The sequence below is a fragment of the Uloborus diversus genome, chromosome 6 (assembly GCF_026930045.1).
Source record: "Uloborus diversus isolate 005 chromosome 6, Udiv.v.3.1, whole genome shotgun sequence".
Taxonomy (NCBI): Eukaryota; Metazoa; Arthropoda; class Arachnida; order Araneae; family Uloboridae; genus Uloborus; species Uloborus diversus.
Window position 1 is genome coordinate 114,711,019 of NC_072736.1, and position 20,889 is coordinate 114,731,907.

The window sequence follows — 20,889 nt, forward strand, 5'->3', positions numbered from 1 at the left end:
TGGCTGGGCAATGGAAACATTGTTGAAGAGCCTTGGTTTAATCACCCTCTTTTCTTACTCCTGTTAGATGATGTTTTATCCATAGCAAGTTTTTATCAAGAATAATTTTTTTCTTTTGCTTCCCCGTCTCAAAGTTTAAATCATTCCTAATTCTTCCATCTAATTATGTTTAATAATAATTACTTTATATTTTCCATCATATTAGTGTGCTTAAATTTTTTTTAAACAAATGCAATTCACTTTGTAAAGTTAAAAGAAGGGGTTAAACTATAAAAAGTATCTTAAAATACGTTTTATTTATACATTGTATGATATCATTCGCTATACAAGATAAATGCATCTTTTTATATCTTGGTTAATGCTTTGCATTCTGAGATATTTTCTATATCTTAGATAGTGTTGAGATAATGTATTGATCAATCTTACCAGTAATTTTTTAGAGTTTAGATTTTAGTCCTGATAATTCCGGATAACCATGCCTATATAATGCAACCACTACAGCCCCTCCAAGTCCAATATTGTGCTGTAGTGCTATCTTTGCTCCTGGAACTTGCCTTAAACCTGCAGAACCTCTTAGCTGCCAACATAGCTCAGCACATTGGGCTAGTCCAGTAGCACCTAGTGGATGTCCTTTGGAAATCAGTCCTCCACTTGGATTCACCACGTATTTTCCACCGTAAGTATTATCGTTAGCATCTACCAATTCAGATCCCTTACCGATCTCACATAGACCTAAAGCTTCGTAGGTAATGAGCTCATTGGTTGAAAAGCAGTCGTGCAGTTCAATGACATCGATGTCCTGTGGTGTGATTTTGGTTTTATTGTACAGCTTCTGTGCTGCATTTCTTGTCATGTCAAAACCAACCATTTTGATGCAGCTGTTTTCTGACAGACTCGTTGGTGGATCTGTGGTCATTTCCATCCCGACAATCTCAATGGCCTGGCTTTGTAGGTTGTGTTGTTCTACAAAACGCTTGGAAGCAAGGATGGCGGCCGCTGCACCATTAGAGGTTGGGCAGCACTGAAGACGCGTGAGTGGTCCGTAAACAACTGGGGAGTCTAGAATTTCCTGTACTGAATATTCTCTATTAGATTGGGAATTTTGGTTGTGGACAGAATGCCTGTGGTTCTTCTGTGCGATTTTGGCAAAGTGTTCTTTGGTGGTGCCATACTTCGTCATGTGTTCTTGTCCTGCAGCTCCAAACATTTGAGCTGACATGGGCGCAGCAACTATTGGACAATTGTTTGAAAGTACCTGCATAAAAAAAGAAACTTTGTTAAGACCTTACTGATTAAAATGTTTACAAAAACCGAAGCTCACTGTTTAAAAATTAGGCTTTGCAAAAGTTAAATTGATAAAAGAAATATATATAAAACTAGAAAATGCCGAATTGTTGAAAGTATTATTGGTTCTTTTTCTTTTTTTTACTTTTTATAAATACAGTCGAACCTGCTTAAAGCCACAAAAAATTGTTCTAATAAGCGGGATATTCCATTATCTGGGATCAAAATGACCAATTTTAATGACTAGCTTAAAATGTTGAATATTTAATACATGAAGAAGGGGATACAATGAAACCTGTGTAATTTAACCACTTGTGGTGCAGTACTTAAGCGGTAAACTTAGACAGATGGGCAACTTACTAAGGGTTTACTACAAGATTCTCAATCAAATTTGGTGCAAATTAGTTTTCAAGCTAGGAGATCAACTTACAAGGGTGGTCAACTTTACAGGTTTACTGTATTTCTATAACCTAGGTTCTCAATAAAAATATAAAACAAAATAAGTACATTATTTCTTGGTTACAACACTCAATAATTGCAGGTAATGTTGAAATCTTCACATTAAGGTTGATATAAAAGCAGGCAATAAACTTAAATTAAAAATTGAGCGAAGAAGAAATATTGGCAGAGCAATTTGTACAGAGCTATTTACCGCAACATTTTGTATAAAATTTGCTGCTGATGTGCATGGCCTCTCCTTGCAATATATTGCCCTATTTTCGTTGAAATTTTGCAGATGGAATACTTAAATTCAGTGGAGAAATTTTTCAGAATTAAAATATTTATATTTTTTATAAACCTTGAAATTAATTCATTACTCACCAAATGAGTATCCCCCCGGTTGGACCGCACCCTCTCAAGAAAGGCTTTTTTGCCTTAACAAAAAGTTTTTTTCTCTCAAGTTACAGCTTAAAAAAAAAAAAAAAAAAATCAATGATTGGAAAATTTGATTTTTAAATTGAATATCTAACGTTGTATGCATCTTAGGTTTACAATAAAATACAACGCGAAAATTTCATAAAAAGGAGTTAATATTTCAATTTCTGTTTAGGGTTTTTTCTCACTCTAATGAGGAGGGAAAATTAAAAAATAAAATATTATAAATAAATTTAAAAAAAAAAAAAACAGATGTTTCAAAATCCAGGAGTCGGAGTCGGCCATTTTCGTTCCGACTCCGCAATCCTGGTAGAGGTTTAAAATCGGTCAGGAGGTGGGCAGATAGATGTTAAAAAAAATTATTGTTTTTTCTCTTAGAAATATGTACGTTTGAAAGGGAAGAAAGAGAGAAACTCACTCTACTTTGGTGCCCAGCTCCACGGACACGCAGAACTGTATGTTACTCAGGCGCTGGTCTTTAGTTGTCTTTTTTGCCGATCATTGTGGTGGTGTTGTGAAAAATTTCAAAGATTAAAATTTAATTTAAAAATAACCCTAGATTTCAAAGTTTTCAAAGATTATCAGATTTACCAAACCTATGGAATAACGGAATTCAGATTAGCAATACTTGCGTATTGAGAAATAAATTTTCCAAAACAGAAATCAATCACCTTCATATGCTTGTCCAAAGGATTTGCACGATCTCTGAACTTGGAAGTCAATGACCCTTTCTCCATTTTCTCAAAGCCAACTGCAAGAACGCAATCATTTAGTCCTCCTTTGATGAGCTGGTTGGCTAGCAGAAGTGCTGACGATCCTGTGGAGCAGTTGTTGTTGACGTTGTAAATCGGAATGCCAGTCATTCCGACTTCATATAGAGCTCTCTGACCACATGTGGAATCACCATAAACAAAGCCCACGCATGCCTGTTGTATTTTCTCGTAAGGTACCCTGCAGTCGCTGAGGGCAGCCACAACTGCTTCTTTTACCATGCCAGGGTAGTCTATTTTGCTCGTGCCTGGCTTTAAGAATTTTGTCATGCCGACACCGATGACGTAGACAGGTTGAGCCATTGTTGTATTCTGTAAATAAAAGAAATTTTATTGTTGTAAAAGTAAAATTTTATTTGTAACTATCTGCGTCGCCTGGCTTTGAAAATTGATACTGGCACATTCTGATGCAATTATATATTATTTACCCGTCAATTAGGAGCTTTAATTAAAGTAAGCTGTTCAAAAAGTGCAGGAGAAAGCCGAATTTCCTAATCGCCAATTTTGTGTATGATTACAAGTGAAATGAAGCTCTGTTTAAACAGAAAGGTAATGTTAAATCTTAAAAGAAGCATACGGAAGCAAAAAATGAAAAACTTGTACACTGTGCATATTTTATTGACGTTAGTACAAAATAAAAGCGACACATAACAGAAATTCGCAAAAACGAACCACTTCAAAAATAATCGCGGAAACTAACTTTTTTCGTACATAAATATGATTATTGTTCATTCTAAATCGTAAACATGATTATAAAATTTATAAATTTCATTTTCTTTTCTTGCAAAGAGTGTATTTGTAAAAAAAAAAAACCGTTCCCGATTTTTGGAGAAAAATCGGAAATTAATTTAAATGCGAGATGAGATTCCGTTTTTATTTCTTCACATTTTTAAAAGTTGGGGGGATAGAGTCACAAGCAAATATGTATTTTTTTTCTTTTTAATGGGTATTTTCTACTCTGATATATCATCGATATCGAGGAGTTGCTCATCATTTTTATGAGTTGTGTTTATGGCTATGCGGCATTTCTGAACATTTAAAATTTTTTTGACAGACTCTTACTCTTTTCGGGGTGCGGTAATTATACCGATGCGGCGTATCTACTGTAAGTTATTGTACTTAGTGCGCGTTTTCAATGGAAGGGGGGGGGGGAGAGAAAGAGATATATGCAGGCATTTGATGCCATGTGCTCCCCCCTCACTCTCAATTTTGTGAACAATTTCCGAATGAATATTTTTGTTGTATGGTGAGGATTGAGAGAAATTACATGCCTTCAATTAGAGAAACATTAGTATCTGATCTTTGTCTTTGATAAAAATGTTATGTTTACCATGCATGGATGTTTCCTTTTTTTTTTCGTGACAAAAATTTTGGAACAAGAAGGAGGTAAAAAATCAAACCATTAAAACAATTTTTGTTTTTATTGCTTGATTAAAATTAAAACTGGCCCATCATTTTGATCCCCCCCCCCCGGAGATGGCTAGCGAAGGATGTATACTGAATGCAAATTTTATCTAAAAACAACAAAAAACGCACATACTTGTATAGTTAGGCATTAATTTTCCAAAGCCAGGGAGGGGAGAAATTGACCCCAGGGATCCCTATAAATGACGTGCCTAAAACAAAAATGTATGTTGAATGCTGAAAATACATAATATAATACAAACCCTTTTGTTTACTTATTTCGTTATTTATTTACACTGGTGGACAAAATTAAGAGATAGAAGGCATTTTCACACATTTCTTGGAAAATATCCCATAAAACCTGGATGGTTGGTTGCCATATAATAACACTATGGTGCTGGTGTTGCTGAGATGCGTATACGTATTCTTGTGGGCGTTGCTTAGGCAGCAAGAGGGGTATTAAAGTCTGCAGCCACAGCTTCTCAGCTCATTCCACTCTACGACACAGTAACGATTTGAATGATGTTTCTTGAATAATCTTGTTGTTTTTGTTGATTTTTGGGTGAAATGAGTGAACATCATCGCTTAGGCGAAGGTATGAGGTGAAGAATTGTGGGTAGACTTGAGGCAGAATAGGCCCAAGCTCAGGTTGCTGGGGGATCGGGTGAAAGTCCAAGTATTGTTTCGAATTTGTAGAGTCAATTTAAAAACAGTGTGACAGTGTCCAGAAGACCAGGACAAGGTTGTCTGAGAGCAACAACGCTCGATAAAAACCAGTATTTGTTACTTATAGCCAAGCACCAGAGGACGTCTATAGCGACACAACTGTCTAGGGAGCTCGCTGCTGTCACAGAAACATTAGTTCAGAGGAACATTAGCAAGACAGTTGCCAGGAGGCTCGGTGAAAGAGGGTTGTATGCCAGGAAGCCCGCCATTGCATCCTACTCACTCACTCCCACAACAGAGAGAGTGTACAATGGTGCAGACAACACCAACACTGGACACAGCTTCAATGGGCTAATGTTCTTTTCACAGATGAGTCCAGATTCTGTCTACAACCTGATTCTCAGCGAATATTTATGTGGGGGAACCTGGGATGCGATACCATTCCAGTAACATCATGGAAAGGGACCATTATGCTGTTGGAGAATTGTTGCTTTGGGCAGGGATCATGCAAGATGCCCGCACACCACTCCATGGGTTTGACACTGGTTCCGTAAATGCCCAGAGGTAAAGGCAGGAGATCCTACAACCCTATGTGCGTCTTTTCTGGGGTGCTGTGCTGTTGGCCCTGAATTCGTTTTTATGGATGACGATGCCGACCACATGGGGCTGTCCTGGTTGAGGATTATCTGGAAAGCGAAGATAGTCATCGAATGGATTGGCCAGCCAAATCTCCTGACCTTAACCCTAATGAACATGCTTGGGATGCTTTTGGGAGAGCTATTGCTATACGCCAACCCTCATCCAGAACCATTCCGGAGTTCAAAACCGCTCTGGTGGATGAGTGGGAGGGTCTTCCACAAGCACGCCTTAACTCTCTCATTAACAGCATGTATACTCGTTGTGCATGCTGTCTATCTGTAAGAGGTGACCACACACCATATTAGAGGCGGTCACACTCCATACAAGCCTCACTTTCATTGCCATCATTCATGATGAAGTGCAGTCCACATTGGACATTTGGCAATAACTCTTGCCAATGAAGGGCACTTTAATTTTTGCTTTGCACACACTATTGTCTTACTATAGGTTATATCCATACCAAATTTCATTAATTTCTATCCAGTATTTCTCGAGATATTTGGGAAAATGCCTTCCATCTCTTAATTTTGTTCACCAGTGTAGTTTAATTATTTTATTATAAATTTTATGTCTCATATTTAAGAACACATCCTTATATATTATTTCTGTAGCCTGTTTTTGGTTTCTACGCGAGATTTCCCTCAATTCTTGATCGATTTCTTTGATTTACACCTTATTTTAAAGCTTATCATGCAGGCTACTGACGAAAAATAGACCCACGGTCTAAAAATAGTTTTTTTCCGGCAAAAAAACTAGTTTTAAAGAACCAGAAGGAGGTTTTCGGTTAAATTTATAACTTTAACTTGCACTGTTACCGACAGAGCTGAATAGATTGATCGGCAGAGCGTTCGACTGGTAACAAGAAGATTGCGTGTTCGGGCCCACGTCCGGACAATCTGCATCAAAAAATTAGAAAAATATCGCGCATTACATGAACAATGAATAACAAATATGAGGGAATACATGAGGTAGAAACGCTCCTAGCTGTTATGAAAACTTGATGTAACACGGAGCTAAATTGATACTCAATTGTAAGGTTTTTTTTTAAAACTTTGGCTCCGGGAAGAAAATTAAAGCATAATGTAAGCGAAAATATAAGTATCAGGTTTAAGATTTCAGACTACATTGGAATTGTTTTTTGTTCAGTAAAATATAATAAATCTTATGTTGAAATATAGATTCTTCTAATGAGTTTTTGACTCTTTGTACAAATAAAAAAAAATACTACCTCAATTTAAAGGGTAATATATATATATTTCTTCTTTTTGCAAAAAATCAAATATCGTATCACATTTTTACTACATTTGAAAAGCTACGCTTAAAAAAGAACTTAGTTCAAATTATTTTGTATTTTAACCGTGCTGTTAAATGATGAACACGTGCTGCCATCTAAGTCATTCAAACAGCCTGCGATAACAAATTGTAAAAATTTTCGAAAATAAAAACACTTCTCGCCAAGAAAAAAAATTTAAAATTACCTGTGGTTTTTTTTTTCGGTAGAGCGTTCGGCTATAAACTGTTTGAACTTCGGGCCAGTTTGGGCTGTCCGACATAATAGCAAATTTTCAGTAATATTACGCATTACATGTACTCATAACATACAACAGATAACACACGTAATAAAATAAATGCAGTGGGAATGCTATTTGGTGTTTCGACTCCTTTATGCAGGCTACAGTTATCATTCAGATAAGTTGACTGCTAATCGTAGGGTGTTCTTCCCTTTTTTTTAAAGCTTTGACTCCGTCCAGACCACTGAGCATAATGTTAGCATAAAAAAAGTATTAGATATACCTCAAGGGAATCCTTTTTGTGCAGAAAAACATTTTCATTGTATGCTGAAATGTAGATTTTTCTAATAGCAGTGTTCGAACTTTTGTACAAATGAAAAAATACTACGCCAAATTAAAACTACGAGTTTCAACCAGTAAATCTTTAATTATTTATTCGAATACGATATAAAACATTAAAATTATTATCAACTTCATTCGTAAGAAATCCTTTTCTACTCCTCTGCTTTCGGCTGAAAAAAAAAAAAAACATTTTGTCTACGTTCGAAAAATTACACTTAAAAAACGGACTCAGTTCAACTGGTTTTAGTTTTGAATTTTAAGTGTTCGATTAAAAGAAAAACAAGTACGGGCTTTTAAGCCGTACAGGTTAAAGAAGCCTGCTATGGGAAATTGTTGAATATTCAAAAATAAAAACACTTATTTTTTCAACCGAATTTATTACTTCTCTAGAATGTTTGTTTCAATCGCTACGTGAGATCTTCCTCATTCTTTAATCAAATTCCATGTTTTACGAATAATTTTGAATCGTATGATGCTGGCTAATGACAAAACATAGACGCATGATCTTATTGTATTTTTTTCGGCGAAAAACTTTTTTACTGTGTTTAATTACGCATTCCTTCAATGAATAGCATTCGAAAAGGAAGGCACAGTTGCTAGGTTTGTTGGAGAGTCGTACTGTTAATCAGAATGGCGCCAGTTCGAATCCGTGCCACTAAATATCTCTTTAATGTTTCTTTTTTTCCGTCAGATGCTCACATGGGCAGGACTGTATTTGCCACAACCTGTTTTTTCACATGCAAAATTACTGATTTTTCACGTATCACTCAGCCACACTTTTATTGATATCTATATTTGCATTGAAAATACGTACAACCAAAAGGGGAGCGATGATCAAATTATCACAACGTTGTACTTAACGAGGTTTTGTTACTGATGTCTTCAAGTTACATGCCTTCTCTTGTGCGCTTACTTTTTTCCGTTTACTTTTTTCGGTTTTTCTTCATAGTATTCTTTCTTTGAAATTTTTAAAGAGCGAAATGCCTTATGAAACGATTCGAAGTACAGTGCGGAGTTCCGCACGGGTCGACTAGTGTATTTTAGTTCTGAATTTTCAGTCTTTTTCCTATTTTTTTCAAATTCAAATATCTGCCTCTGTTTATGCAAGAATGCATGTCAGCTGCTGATTATTTTTAACTAAAACGAATTTAATATTTGCTTTGCTTTTGTATTATAGTTGATGACAACAGGAGCTGAAAGTGTTAGTATTTTCAAATGATAAATGGATTCTCTCTAAGGGATGTTTTCGTTTCTGACAAAACAAATCTTAACAAAAATGGTTTTATTGCACCAAATAGGAGTTTTATTATTATTATTTTGCGTTGCTATATTGCATTTTATTCTTTCACACTTAAAATTTTTATTACTTTATTGCTGAAAGGTGTTTATTTGTTTGGATTTTATTTTCATATTTTTGTAATTAATATCTTTGTTTCTACCAGTTTATTTTTCATACTAATGATTGTCAGTCGTCTTGATGTGTGTGTAGTACTATCTCTTCCTATTTTTTCCTACTTTTTTAAGTGATTTTTTTTCCTACTTTTCCTACTTTTTTAATTTTTGATTCCTTATTTCCTACTTTTCCCCCTCAAAAAACCACTTCGGGGTCTGTTTAAGTTCATGATTAGTAACCATTTAGCAGTTATTGTATATGGCACGTAGTAATAATTCATTCATGGCATTGTGAATGAACTGCCCTATAAAAATCTCCAAAAGTCAGCACAGCTGTGTACCCTTTTGAATACTAGCGACGCGGGAGGGGGTACAGGGCATTCAGGTGTCTCAGTTGAACATTTCAGAAATCTGGCAAACCCACCGTAGCCCCAACTATAGCAGTCAATGAATTTCAAAAATAAAGAAAGAAATTACGTCAGTGAGCATGTAATCATACCAATATTATTTTAAACGAGCTGATGTGTGCATCACATGACTTCCTTTTACTCCAATTAATGTCATTTCCCCATTACTGGCAATTTTAATGTGATTCAATAGTCTAACTCTTTAAATATCACCAACAGTGGCCAAATTAAAACAGATTAAAAAAAAAATCGCCGAATTTGTTGGCAAGTTGGCGACCAAAAGACTGGCGATATATCGCCAAGTGTCCGCCAAATTGTAACACCACTTAAGTTTACATCGAAATTAACAATGATTTCCTTCCAAAAAGGGGATAAAGACCCTCTTAGAAACACCCGAATGCAACCAAAAGGGAAGGTGCACAAATAGACCCCACGAGGAGTCTACGTACCAAATTTCAACTTTCTAGGACATTCCGTTCTTGAGTTATGCGACATACATCCGCACATACGCACATACATACGTACATACAGACGTCACGAGAAAACTCGTTGTAATTAACTCGGGAATCGTCATTATGGATCTTTCGTGTGTCTATACTTTCTTAGGCATTTATCCACGTGTGGTCGAGTCGGAAGGAAAAAAAAAAAAAAAACTCAATATTTATTCGGGGATGAATAAAATGGAAATTAAGGTCGATTTTTGAATGAAATTCTTTTCGCGAATACAATACTTTCTTTTTTGTAAAAGGAAGTAAAAACCAGTTGTCTACCTTTCTTCTAAACTAAAAGCTGTTTTGAACGAGTAAAATAGTTGAATTCATTTTCCTGCAATAGTTTTTCTAATTAATGCACCAAAATAGCGGTATGTTTTCCAAACTAGATTTGATTAAAGAAATAAAATTCCTTTCATTTTTAAACAAATAATTAAGGGAGTGAGAATTTGAAACCCGACATGTGATAAACTTTTTAATGGAATAAAAATGAAACGAAGTGATAATGAAACTTTTATATGGTTATTCTGTGAATTCAAGGAATTAGCTTTTGTTTTAATTCAATTTATGTTCTAAGTTTTACTACCTAATACGCATCCGTTTATTTGTTTTCCTATAAATGATTTGTTTGTAAAAACTTCGTATTGCTAGAAATTACACGTATTTACCTTTAAATGTCATTTAAAATTAGTGGATACTTTTTTGTATTATGTAAGAAGCGTTAAAATAATTTAGAGAAAAAGGATTAGTTTCCTTGACGAAGGTCAATCATTTCCAGTTAATATTCTGGTTCCCAGTCGGTGTTGTCGCATTATTGAAGACCGATCTTTGAATTAAATAATTTTGGGCAATTTTCATTTCGAAGTACTTAAAATAAAATTAAAATATTAAAAACAATTCAAAAGTTCCAGTTGGTAGATTTTCAAGAGGCAGAAAATCGACTGCGTTCATATCGTATGATTGAGATTTTTTAAAAGATCTCTTGAGTATTCGTTTGACTTTGAACACACCCGGCAAAATTAAAATCCTAGTGTAGTTTCGTAGCAAGAAAAGCCCAGATGCCTCCACCTAGTGGAGAATCTGGGCGTTAAAAATCTCGTGACACTGGTTCTCTGCCGAGGTGCCGCACAAAAGAATGGATGCCAGCTCTGAGGAGTACACTAGGTCTGTAAATGGTGAAAAACCAGTACGAGAGTGAATATTCTCGCGCATTTTAGTCCCGTCGCTCTCTCCTGTGAGTTGGATGCTAGTTTTAAAACTGGTAATCGCAGAATAGTTTGCGATATCAGGCCTGTGCTTTCGAATTTTTACAATGGGAAGCTAGAGTATTTTATACAAATTTTATCGGAAAACAACAGCTTGTAAAACATTATTTTTATATGCCAGGCCATAGCAATCGATCCTCTGACACGACCCCCACAAATGACGGACTTGGTTATTACCATATCAATCATCACCTTTCCCTTTCAAGTCAGAGAGCTTTAGGTTTTACTCCGGTTTATTATGATTTATTTTATGTGAAATTGGTAGTTTTGAAAGCTTCTCACGAAGGTTATGAAAAAAAAAAAAAAAAAAAAAAAAAAGAATTTTGACATCTTGAATTAAAATTATGTCTTTCGCAATCACGAGTGTGTGTGTGTGTAGGCGTGTGTATATGTGTGTGTGGGTACGCGTGAGTATATGTGTGTGTGTATAGGCGTGTGTTTTTGTCTGTGTGCAGGCATGAGTGTGTGTATGTAGGTATGTGTGTGTATGTATGTGTGTGTGTAGGCGTGTGTTTGTGTCTGTGTGCAAGCATAAGTGTGTGTGTGTATGTTTGTGTGTCTGTATGTGTGTGTGTGTAGGTGTGTGTGTGTGTATGCGTGTGTATTTAGGTGTGTGTATGTGTAGGTGTGTGTGTGTGTATGCGTGTGTATTTAGGTGTGTGTATGTGTAGGTGTGTGTATGTATCCGCGTGTGTGTAGTTGTGTATGTATGTGTGTATGAAGGTGTGTGTGTGTGTGTAGTATATTGACGCAACCTGGAGACGGTTTTCGCTATAGGAGCAGCATCGTGAGGATCCGGTCGACGGTGGTGCTGCAGAGGGTGCTGGTGGGAAAATAAAATGATAACACATCAAAACAGTCAAATGAAAGCAATAAGCAATCGTGATTGCTCAAAAAAAGGAGAAATTTTTGTATTCCCTCTGAATTTGAGAAAAGAATTTTTTTGCAGCATTTTGTCTGCAATGAATCAACAAAGTTGTTCTTATGCAAAAGAGTTTTTTAGCCTGAGACTTAAAGAAAGTCTAGGTGGTAGATTTCCTTTCATAATAGTCATAGCTGAATTTCTACATTAAAAGTTTGATGGTTAAAGTGCAATTATTACACGAGTACATTTAGTTTGGTAATAAATGCACTGCACTGCACTCCATTAGGGTTCACACTATCTAAAAGAAATACGTATTGTAAAATTCAAGCATCGTTTCATGGTAATAGTTTTTTGAAAGGTTTTGTCTTTCTTTCTATAAATCTAAGACCGTAATCAAGCACTTGATAATGACTAAACTAGTATGGTGCAACAGGAAATATCCAACGTTGTTTAGCACAAATAAACAGATTATAGAATACAGGTGTTTCGGGGTTTCGATAAATGTTTTGCTGTTCTCAAAATCAGAATCAGGAGCGAAAATTGAAAAATATTTGAAATCGTTGCTTAAATAGATCACGAACTTTTTATTCGTTAACAAATAGAAGATGACTACAAATAAAAATTTTAAATCATTGAGATTTTCCCCATTGTGCTATAGTTTTTTGATCGTTTTCCACGGATTAAACCGCGCGACCTTCTTAGTGCAATCGTAAGTGAAAATATTTAAATTTAATTCACTTAAGTGGATGAAGGTTGAGGGTAAGGTTCTTGTGTCCTATCTGGCAGAGAAACAATATGTTTATCAATGTTTGAATAGTAACTGTTTCTTCAAATAAATAAATAAATAAAATAAAAAATAAAAATGAAAAAATAAATAAATAAATAAATAAATATAAATTAATTTGAATTTTGACATCTGAAATTCAAATTGTGTTTTTCGCAATCACTAGTGTGTGTGTATGTAGGCGTGTGTGTTTGTGTGCAGGCATGAGTGTGTGTATGTATGCGTGTGTTTTTTTTTTAATAATTTTTTTATTTACAGCATGCTCCAAGACGCAAGTCATATCACTTGCATCTACAATCAATTACATTCAGCTAAAGATGCTGTCAGGTGTCCTAACAGCGACAAAGATGAAAAACAGATAGCAAATTCAAAGACGAAGAAAAGGAAAACTGAATAAATCCAAGGAACTGGTGCTCAATGTACTCAGGTGCAAGCAAATTTTCCAGTTTTGGAGGCCACGTTAGTCCACTTGTTACAACTTGTTTATAAAGTTCATATCGAAGAAAGTCAAACTGCACTGTAAAAAATCTCGGAAAACTCTCTGAATATACAAAAAAGTTTTCCGTAATACACAGATTCGTACGCCCTCCGCAGTTTTCTCCTATAATCAAAAACCTTTCCCGTTTAGCAAGAAAGTAAGAGTCGACGCATGCGCAGCTCACACGGCAATTTTATAGTCCAGCAGAAATCAAAACTGAAACTTTCGAAAGCACGCAATGAAAACAAGTGCTGACTCATGTATGCGAAGTAACACTCATCAAGTGGATTAGTAGAAGTTTTGTTCCTCGCATGAATTCACTGAAGATAATTTTAAAGTCTTATATTTTCTTGCTTATGTATCGTCATGAGATTGAATTTGAAGCTATGTCACTTATTTTTAAGTACGAAGTGCAAATTCTCGACGCATGCTCGCGGAAGGAATACAAACTGAAATTAAAAACCAAATAACTGCCGAGAGGACGCCATGTAAATTCATTGCGTCGCATAACTTGTGTAGGTAATTTACTTTTTTCTTGGATACTTTTCTTCTTTCTACCAAATGGGTAATTTTTGTTGGCAGAATTTTATTCTGTCATAAAAATCACCTTTTTGGTGACCAAAGCCTGCAAAAGACCACCACCGACGAATAGGTAAGTCGCTTTGCAACTCTATTACTTTAAAGAGATTTAGTTCATATAAATCTCGTTAAAAGAAACTATTTTCTTCAGTATCATTTTTTCGTTGTGAACTATTGCAATTTGAAAATATTTTACATTACATAGAACACATATTTAAAGTGCAAGTGTGTCGATACATATATGTATTTAAAAGTGTCTTCATTTTTTTCGTTTTACAAGCCTCAATTTTTACCAAAAGCAAAAAAAAAAAAAAAAAAAAAAAAAAAAAGACTTAATAAAATAATTTTGTATTTTTACACCATATTAAAGTATTTGACTTATAATTTATATGATACTTTGATTTATAATGTATATGATGTTGCTTTTTCAAGGGGGGGGGGGAGGGGGGGGGGGCGCTTCATAGCATTTTATGGGTGCACCATCACTCTTATGGTGGGGGGGGGATTCTCGTATATATGAAATGGAATAATCATGTAATAGAGTTCAATGTTTTAATAAATAAAATATATAATGCATTTTGCGCACACTGTAAAAATAAAATCAGTAACCTATTTTGAATAAGTATTTATATTTGTGATGAGCTGGAAAAGGGCAAGAACAGAAGAATCAACCCGAATGGTTCCAGCAGGGGGACTTGGTGTCATATTTAAATTCATCAATTTCTCTGTTGGTACTTTTCGGTACACTTTGTTCGTCAGAGAAATTGACTTGAGGTGAACGAATTCCGGAACGCGAAGGGTAGGTAAGTCCTGTCAAATTTTATCCGAAGATAAAAGCTATCAAGTTTGATACAAGATATACTATTTTTAAGTTCTGCATTAAAAATACAATATGTTGATAGTTTTGTCTTGAAAATATTGAGAGAAAAACTGAAGTTTAAGATTGTTTAACAAACAATCCCCACTTTTCAGAAGGTACCCCCACTCCAATTCCCCGACGATTTTGTGATTAGGAATTTCATAATTTTTCAAAAATTTATAACTGTGCATATGTTATGCTGTTAACCATGCTATTTGTCATTAGAAATTCAAAAAAAAAAAAAAAAAAAAAAAATCCACGAATGATTCTAAAATTGCTTGTATTATTGCTCTTAGATATGAAAGAATTGAAGCTGATATGGTATGCAATACTATAATAAAGAATTATATTTTAGAAAAAATCACGGAAAAAGGATTCCGAAATTCTCGGAAACGTTTTTGAAAATTGTTTGGAGAATCCCGAAATACTCGGAAACGTTTTCGAAACTTTCATGAACCACAGCTGCACAGAATACTCAGAAACATTTCTGGAAATTACGGAAAGAGGATTCCGAAATACTCAGAAACGTTTCTGAAAATTACAGAAAGAGGATTCCGAAATACTCAGACACGTTTCTGGACATTACAGAAAGAGGATTCCGAAATACTCAGAAACGTTTTTGAAACTTTCATGAACCACAGCTGCACGATATACTCAGAAACGTTTCCGGATTTTTTTTACAGTGTGAGGACAGAAGAATAAAACATGATCAACAGTCTGAAGTTCATTCAGGTCGCAAGAGCACAGAGGGGAGGTCGCATGATTGTGAATCTGAATAAATATTCTCTTGTTCTGCAGTGTCCAGATAGAATTTGGGTGAGTATAAATGAGGGATTTAGGTTTCGGTCTAATCTCTTATAAACAGATGTCAAAAAAAAAAAAAAAAAAAAAAAGAAAAACCTACCTACACACCTACCTACCTACACACAATGCGTGGTGTGTAGGTGTATGTGTATGTAGGAGTGTGTCTGTAGGTGTGTGTATGTGTATGTGTGTGTATGTATGCATGTGTGTGTAGGATATGAACGCAACCTGGAGACGGTTTTCCCTAGAGGAGCAGCATCGTGAGGTCGGTCGACGGTGGTACTGCAGAGGGAGGCGGGGGGAAAATAAAAGCATGGGAATTCAAAACAGTCAAATGAGAACAAAAACCAATGTGATTGCTCACAAAAAAGAGAGATTTCACCAGGCTACTGAATTTAATATTCAAAGTAATAAACATCGAATAACTGCGCTCATTTTATGCACTAAAAAAAAAAAAAACCCTGATGTGGCTATTTAATTTCTACTGTTATTCAGTCGAGAGGTAGATGGAAAATGGAAGAAAACTTCACACAGACAAACAAATCGTCATTAAGACCCTATTTAACCAAATGATAAACGATCTTGACACTGAAAATACGAATTAAAAATAATATCGCAAAAAAAAAAAAAAAAAAAAAATGACCCGAAAAGGCAATTTTAATTTCCATACAATGCATTAAGAGTTCATTGCAAGGGAGAGAACAGCAATTAACAGAACGGCGGGATTTTCGAAACTGCTTCCTTTTTCCTATCAAACATCCCACGTTCTCGGAAAATTTATTTTCTTTTAAATGCTACAACTTTTTGCCAGATTTCGTTGTCTTATCTTGAGAATGGTAGGAAAGGGAGAGAGAATACTTAATTTTTGAAAAACTTTAAATCCACCGAAGTGTGAAAGATTCATTGTTTATTTTCAGTTTGAATTTGAGACTACATTTCGTTAAAGATTCAGCGGAATTCATAGTTCCTTAGGCACACGTTATTCGATATGATCTGCTGGTTTTCTAAGAAAACAGTTATAATTTAAATAAAAAAAATCTACTAAATTACCTACAAAGCTGCGATTGAGCCAAAGGACAAATTTCATAGCAAAATAGATTAAAGTAAATTTTGTCTCATGAACTTAGAAGGGATAATCCGAAGAAAATTTTTCCTTACGAAACTACTTAAAGGACATCAAAACTAAACTTCAAAATTCAATAAAATTTTTAAGGTTACATTTGATAGTAATTCATGTAAGAATGTACATCAGGGGATCTCAACCTTTCAGGGTCTGCGCCCCTCTTTGAACACTGATGTGAGCTCTACCCCCCTTCCTCTCATGACCCCCCCCCCCCTGCATCTGACATGCGGTCAATACAAGAGTGCTACAAAAATTGAAACTGATGCGAGTTGCGATAGCTGAAGCTGGTTAGTATATAAAAATATAGATAGTTTTCTAAACAAAATTTAATGCAACTGCACATAAATACATCTTGAACATATTCTTATCTTTATTTTCTTTATCTTTTATATTTATACTAATAATAAATCTCAAAGTCTCTCTGTCTGGAGGATGTCTAGATCTCTGCGACGCGCATAGCGCCTAGATCGTTCGGCCGATTTTCATGAAATTTGGCACAAAGTTAGTTTGTAGCATGGGGATGTGCACCTCGAAGCGATTTTTCAAAATTCGATTTTGTTCTTTTTCTATTTCAATTTTAAGAACATTTTCCGGAGCAAAATTATCATAACATGGACGAGTAAATTACGAAATGATCATGATGCGGAATGGGAGAGCGAATGAACATAGCCAATTGGCGAGAAATTCGTTATCCATTATTTGTAAATATACAGGCGAACCATTTAATTTTCAACTACGGGCAAAGCCGTGCGGGTACCACTAGTTAGAACATATATGTAATCAAAGAACTAAATACTACTAAATTTGAAGTAATCTAGGATCTAGGTGGGGTTGGCATGTTACCAATTAAACCTGCAAATTGTTTTCACGGGGATTTTGGACAAAAATTGCATTAAAAACGGGAATAATGTTGAAAATATTTACATGTTAGTTAAAAATTGAATAAATTATTATTACTTCTACATTTGTCCTTTATTTTTGGCATATATTCACGCCTCCCTCTAACTAAATAGGTCTTTGACCCCTGATGTACATAATGGTCACATAAAACCCATACAGTTTTATCAATGGAAATAATAAGTTTTTCCCTCTAAAATAGAATGAAAGATTCTTAAAATGCTGCATTGTTTAAAATTGCTTAAAATGCTTAGACAGTTTTACTGTTCAGTAAAACTATATTTAAAAAAGTAATAATAACGAAAAAAGTTCTTGAATTTTACTTTTTTGCACTTGACATAGCGATCTGCAGACACACAATCATAAATTTTTATGTAATACGGTTTTTTAGTTGAAAGTCTTTAAAAATGGTTCTACATTTAATGTAACACTTTTTTATTTAATTTCAGTTCATTTAAATGTAATTTACAAATAAGTAAGTTTTAAATAAGCTGATAACGATTTCAATCTTGGTAGCCATTTGAACTATTTAAAGTGTTTACCGATGTTTAAAGTGTTTTAATATATAATATTAGGACACTACTGAAATTCGTTTTTCAATTTAAACAATATTTTACAAAATATTCTAAATCTTTTTAAAAATTTGTATTTAGGCAGCAGTCGCAAAGGTTATGCGACTGTGATTGTAGTATTTTTTACAATATCGATCGCAAAAATAACGATAAAATATGTTATTTAAATTTTAGTGTTATTGTAACAGGAATAAAATGTATTTTATGACATATTTCTGTGAAACACTTTTATCATAATTTTAGACTAAAAATTCGATTTGATATTTTCTTGGCGTTACATCACTTCATGCTTATGTTGTTCCTTCGTATTATGTAGGCTAAACGTTGAATCATCCACTGAGTTTATTGATCCGCATGGAACAAAAGCGGTCATTTTAGAGCAAATTTGAAAGTTCAAAGACTTTTCTACGATTTAGAAGAAATCTTTTTAAGAATATTTTTTAACTTCTAAACTGAAACATTTCAGATTTTATCATGTAAGAGTCTAAGAAAAAGAGCTTACCTGTTGGTTCCGCTTTTTCTATTCATACAAGAAACCTCGACCAGAAATACACCATAAAAACAAGTTCTGGAAGAAAACAACACGTACCACCTGCGGGCAATGGGCAGCCTGGTAATGAAAGGAAAGTTGCGACGTCTTGTTCTTCGGAAGAATAAAAAAACAAAACAGAAAGGAACACGCTTGGTTGCGCCAAGAGTTGTACCTGAGTGGGATTGTGTCACAGGTTGGCATGGTTGCCTGTCTTAGATTTTTCAATCTCTTGGCGATGTTCACCTGTATTTCTCAACAGCTTGGCGAGCTAGGATCGGTAAGATTTTCCATATGGGACAAGGTCCAGTGTTTTCTCAGGCTAATTTACAAGTCGGTAAATAAGTTGAAGGTAAATTAGCAGATCTGTCTACCTTGACCCTCCACCAAGGTCAGGATTCATTGCGTTTAAGCGGAAGGTTGTATAATTATAGATGAAAGTAGTTGAATTCGAATTGATAACACCGGTATTAACAACTTGGAGTTCTTATGTCGCACCTGAAATTCTAGATGCTTTGAGTAAGCTTTTAATAAGGGTTCTTTAAAATTTTAAGTATTACAAGATTATCAAAACTTAAGCGTTTAACTGAATGAGGAATAAAGCATTTGAGTTTGTACGTTTTCATATTACCGGAAAATACAAAATTCATAGTTTTTGTTATTTCTATTGCAATTATAACAACAATAATGCAAAATAATAACGAAAAAAAAATATTCTAGGTAGTTTTTTATTACGTAGCTACTTCAGCAAAAAGCATTTACAATTTTAAGTAGAAATAAAATTTAAACGTCTTTGGAAGCAATTACTATTCATCAATTTAGGAAGCAAGGCCATACGTAGCGCGTAACTGAATGCAATTTATTATTTCCAAGTGTAAGGCACTAATCTTCGAAATACATTTTGGTCATTCAATATCACGTTATGTACTCCATTAACTATTCAAACGTGGCGTAAAATGAGATTGATGTATTTACCGAAACTAATGTTCGCCCAGTGGTCGAAATTCGACCATATTCATAAATGAATATTTGAGAAACCTTGTATGAATTTAACTATTCCCAACATTTTTATTTCTACTTTTACTCTTGTTTACTGCATATCTGGAAACATACAATTTTTATACGTACACACAATAACAAAAGGTAATAATTTATTCCAATTTTGCTTTTTGTCTGTTAATCTCAAAATATATGGATGAAAAGGGATATTTCGGTAATGATGTCGTTTCCGAAATTTTTAAAGTGTTTTTTTCTGAAAGAGCATGTTCTAAAGAGAAACATGGATTTTAACCATTTTTTAAATAATTTTTAAAAATTTAATATTTTTTAACAATTATTTAAATCGGTGCGCAGATTGAAATTCAGTTTTTACTCTTCTGAACATGGCATCAAAAGCGATGAAATGCCATTCACTGATGCCATTAGCGCACAACGCAAATTATCATAGCGTGGAAAGGCGGTTGACAGCAAAGCGTAAACATTTAGCACGGCAATGGAGTAGCGCACGCCAAAGTACATCACTTGTAACGTCATAAAGATTAATTCCAAAATCGAACGTTTGAGATATTAATAAAAAATAACTGTCGAGAAAACAAAAGCTTTTCTTGGCTCCACGTTATTTCTTTTGCTTATTCTATCAATTTCAGTGACTAAAAGTAGTACTTTTGACTGAAAAAAACAGCCCCATTGAGAAATTGGTGTGGTCTTCAAATTCTTGACTTGATAAATTTTATTTTGGATACCATGTTGCTTTGTGCTAACCCTATGCAAATAGATACTTCCTTACTCTTTGTTTACGTATGCAAAGGAAAAACATTTTTTGCGCTGGCATTGGAAACAAAAAATTTGACGCTAATGGATAAAAATCGTCAGTAATACAATTTTCGAATTATTCCTGTATGAAATGAAACATCAAAACTCAGTTTATACGAAAATCTTCTGTGTGAACAATATTACTTATAAAACATCTACATTACTGAGTAAGTAGCTTCTTCGTCATTAGAAATATAAATTTCTAAGTATCAAATGAACGAACTCTTATCGTGGCAACGTATAACTGTCCATTCGAAAACACTGGACGTTGCAATAATAGTACAATTTTTAAAAAAGGTCATCTTTGAGATTTGCTTATGGTTGAGGGCGGTGCATAACTGATGTCACACTTTTCAACATTTTCGAGCCTCTCCCCTCTTTGTCAAAGTTTCGCAGTTCACCATACCCCTCTTCCTTTTGTCACATGTCACGCTGTTTTTCAAAAATGTTCCTATTAAAAAAAGGCTTGTTCTCACATTCTCCTCATTGTATGTCCCTCTTGTCATTTCTTTCCTCCCCCTAGTCACAAACTTTTACATT

The 20,889-nt window shown here is 34.6% G+C and overlaps 1 protein-coding gene across 1 annotated transcript; it reads right to left on the minus strand.

Moving 5' to 3' along the window:
- Positions 1-303: 303 nt before the first annotated feature.
- Positions 304-18,639, minus strand: LOC129225292 (sterol carrier protein 2-like). Its single transcript, XM_054859880.1, has 3 exons — positions 18,511-18,639; positions 2,832-3,242; positions 304-1,255 (listed from the first exon to the last, which is right to left on the minus strand). The coding sequence occupies exons 2-3, from the start codon at positions 3,231-3,233 to the stop codon at positions 437-439; spliced, it is 1,221 nt and encodes a 406-aa protein (XP_054715855.1). The 5' UTR covers positions 3,234-3,242; positions 18,511-18,639; the 3' UTR covers positions 304-436.
- Positions 18,640-20,889: the final 2,250 nt, after the last annotated feature.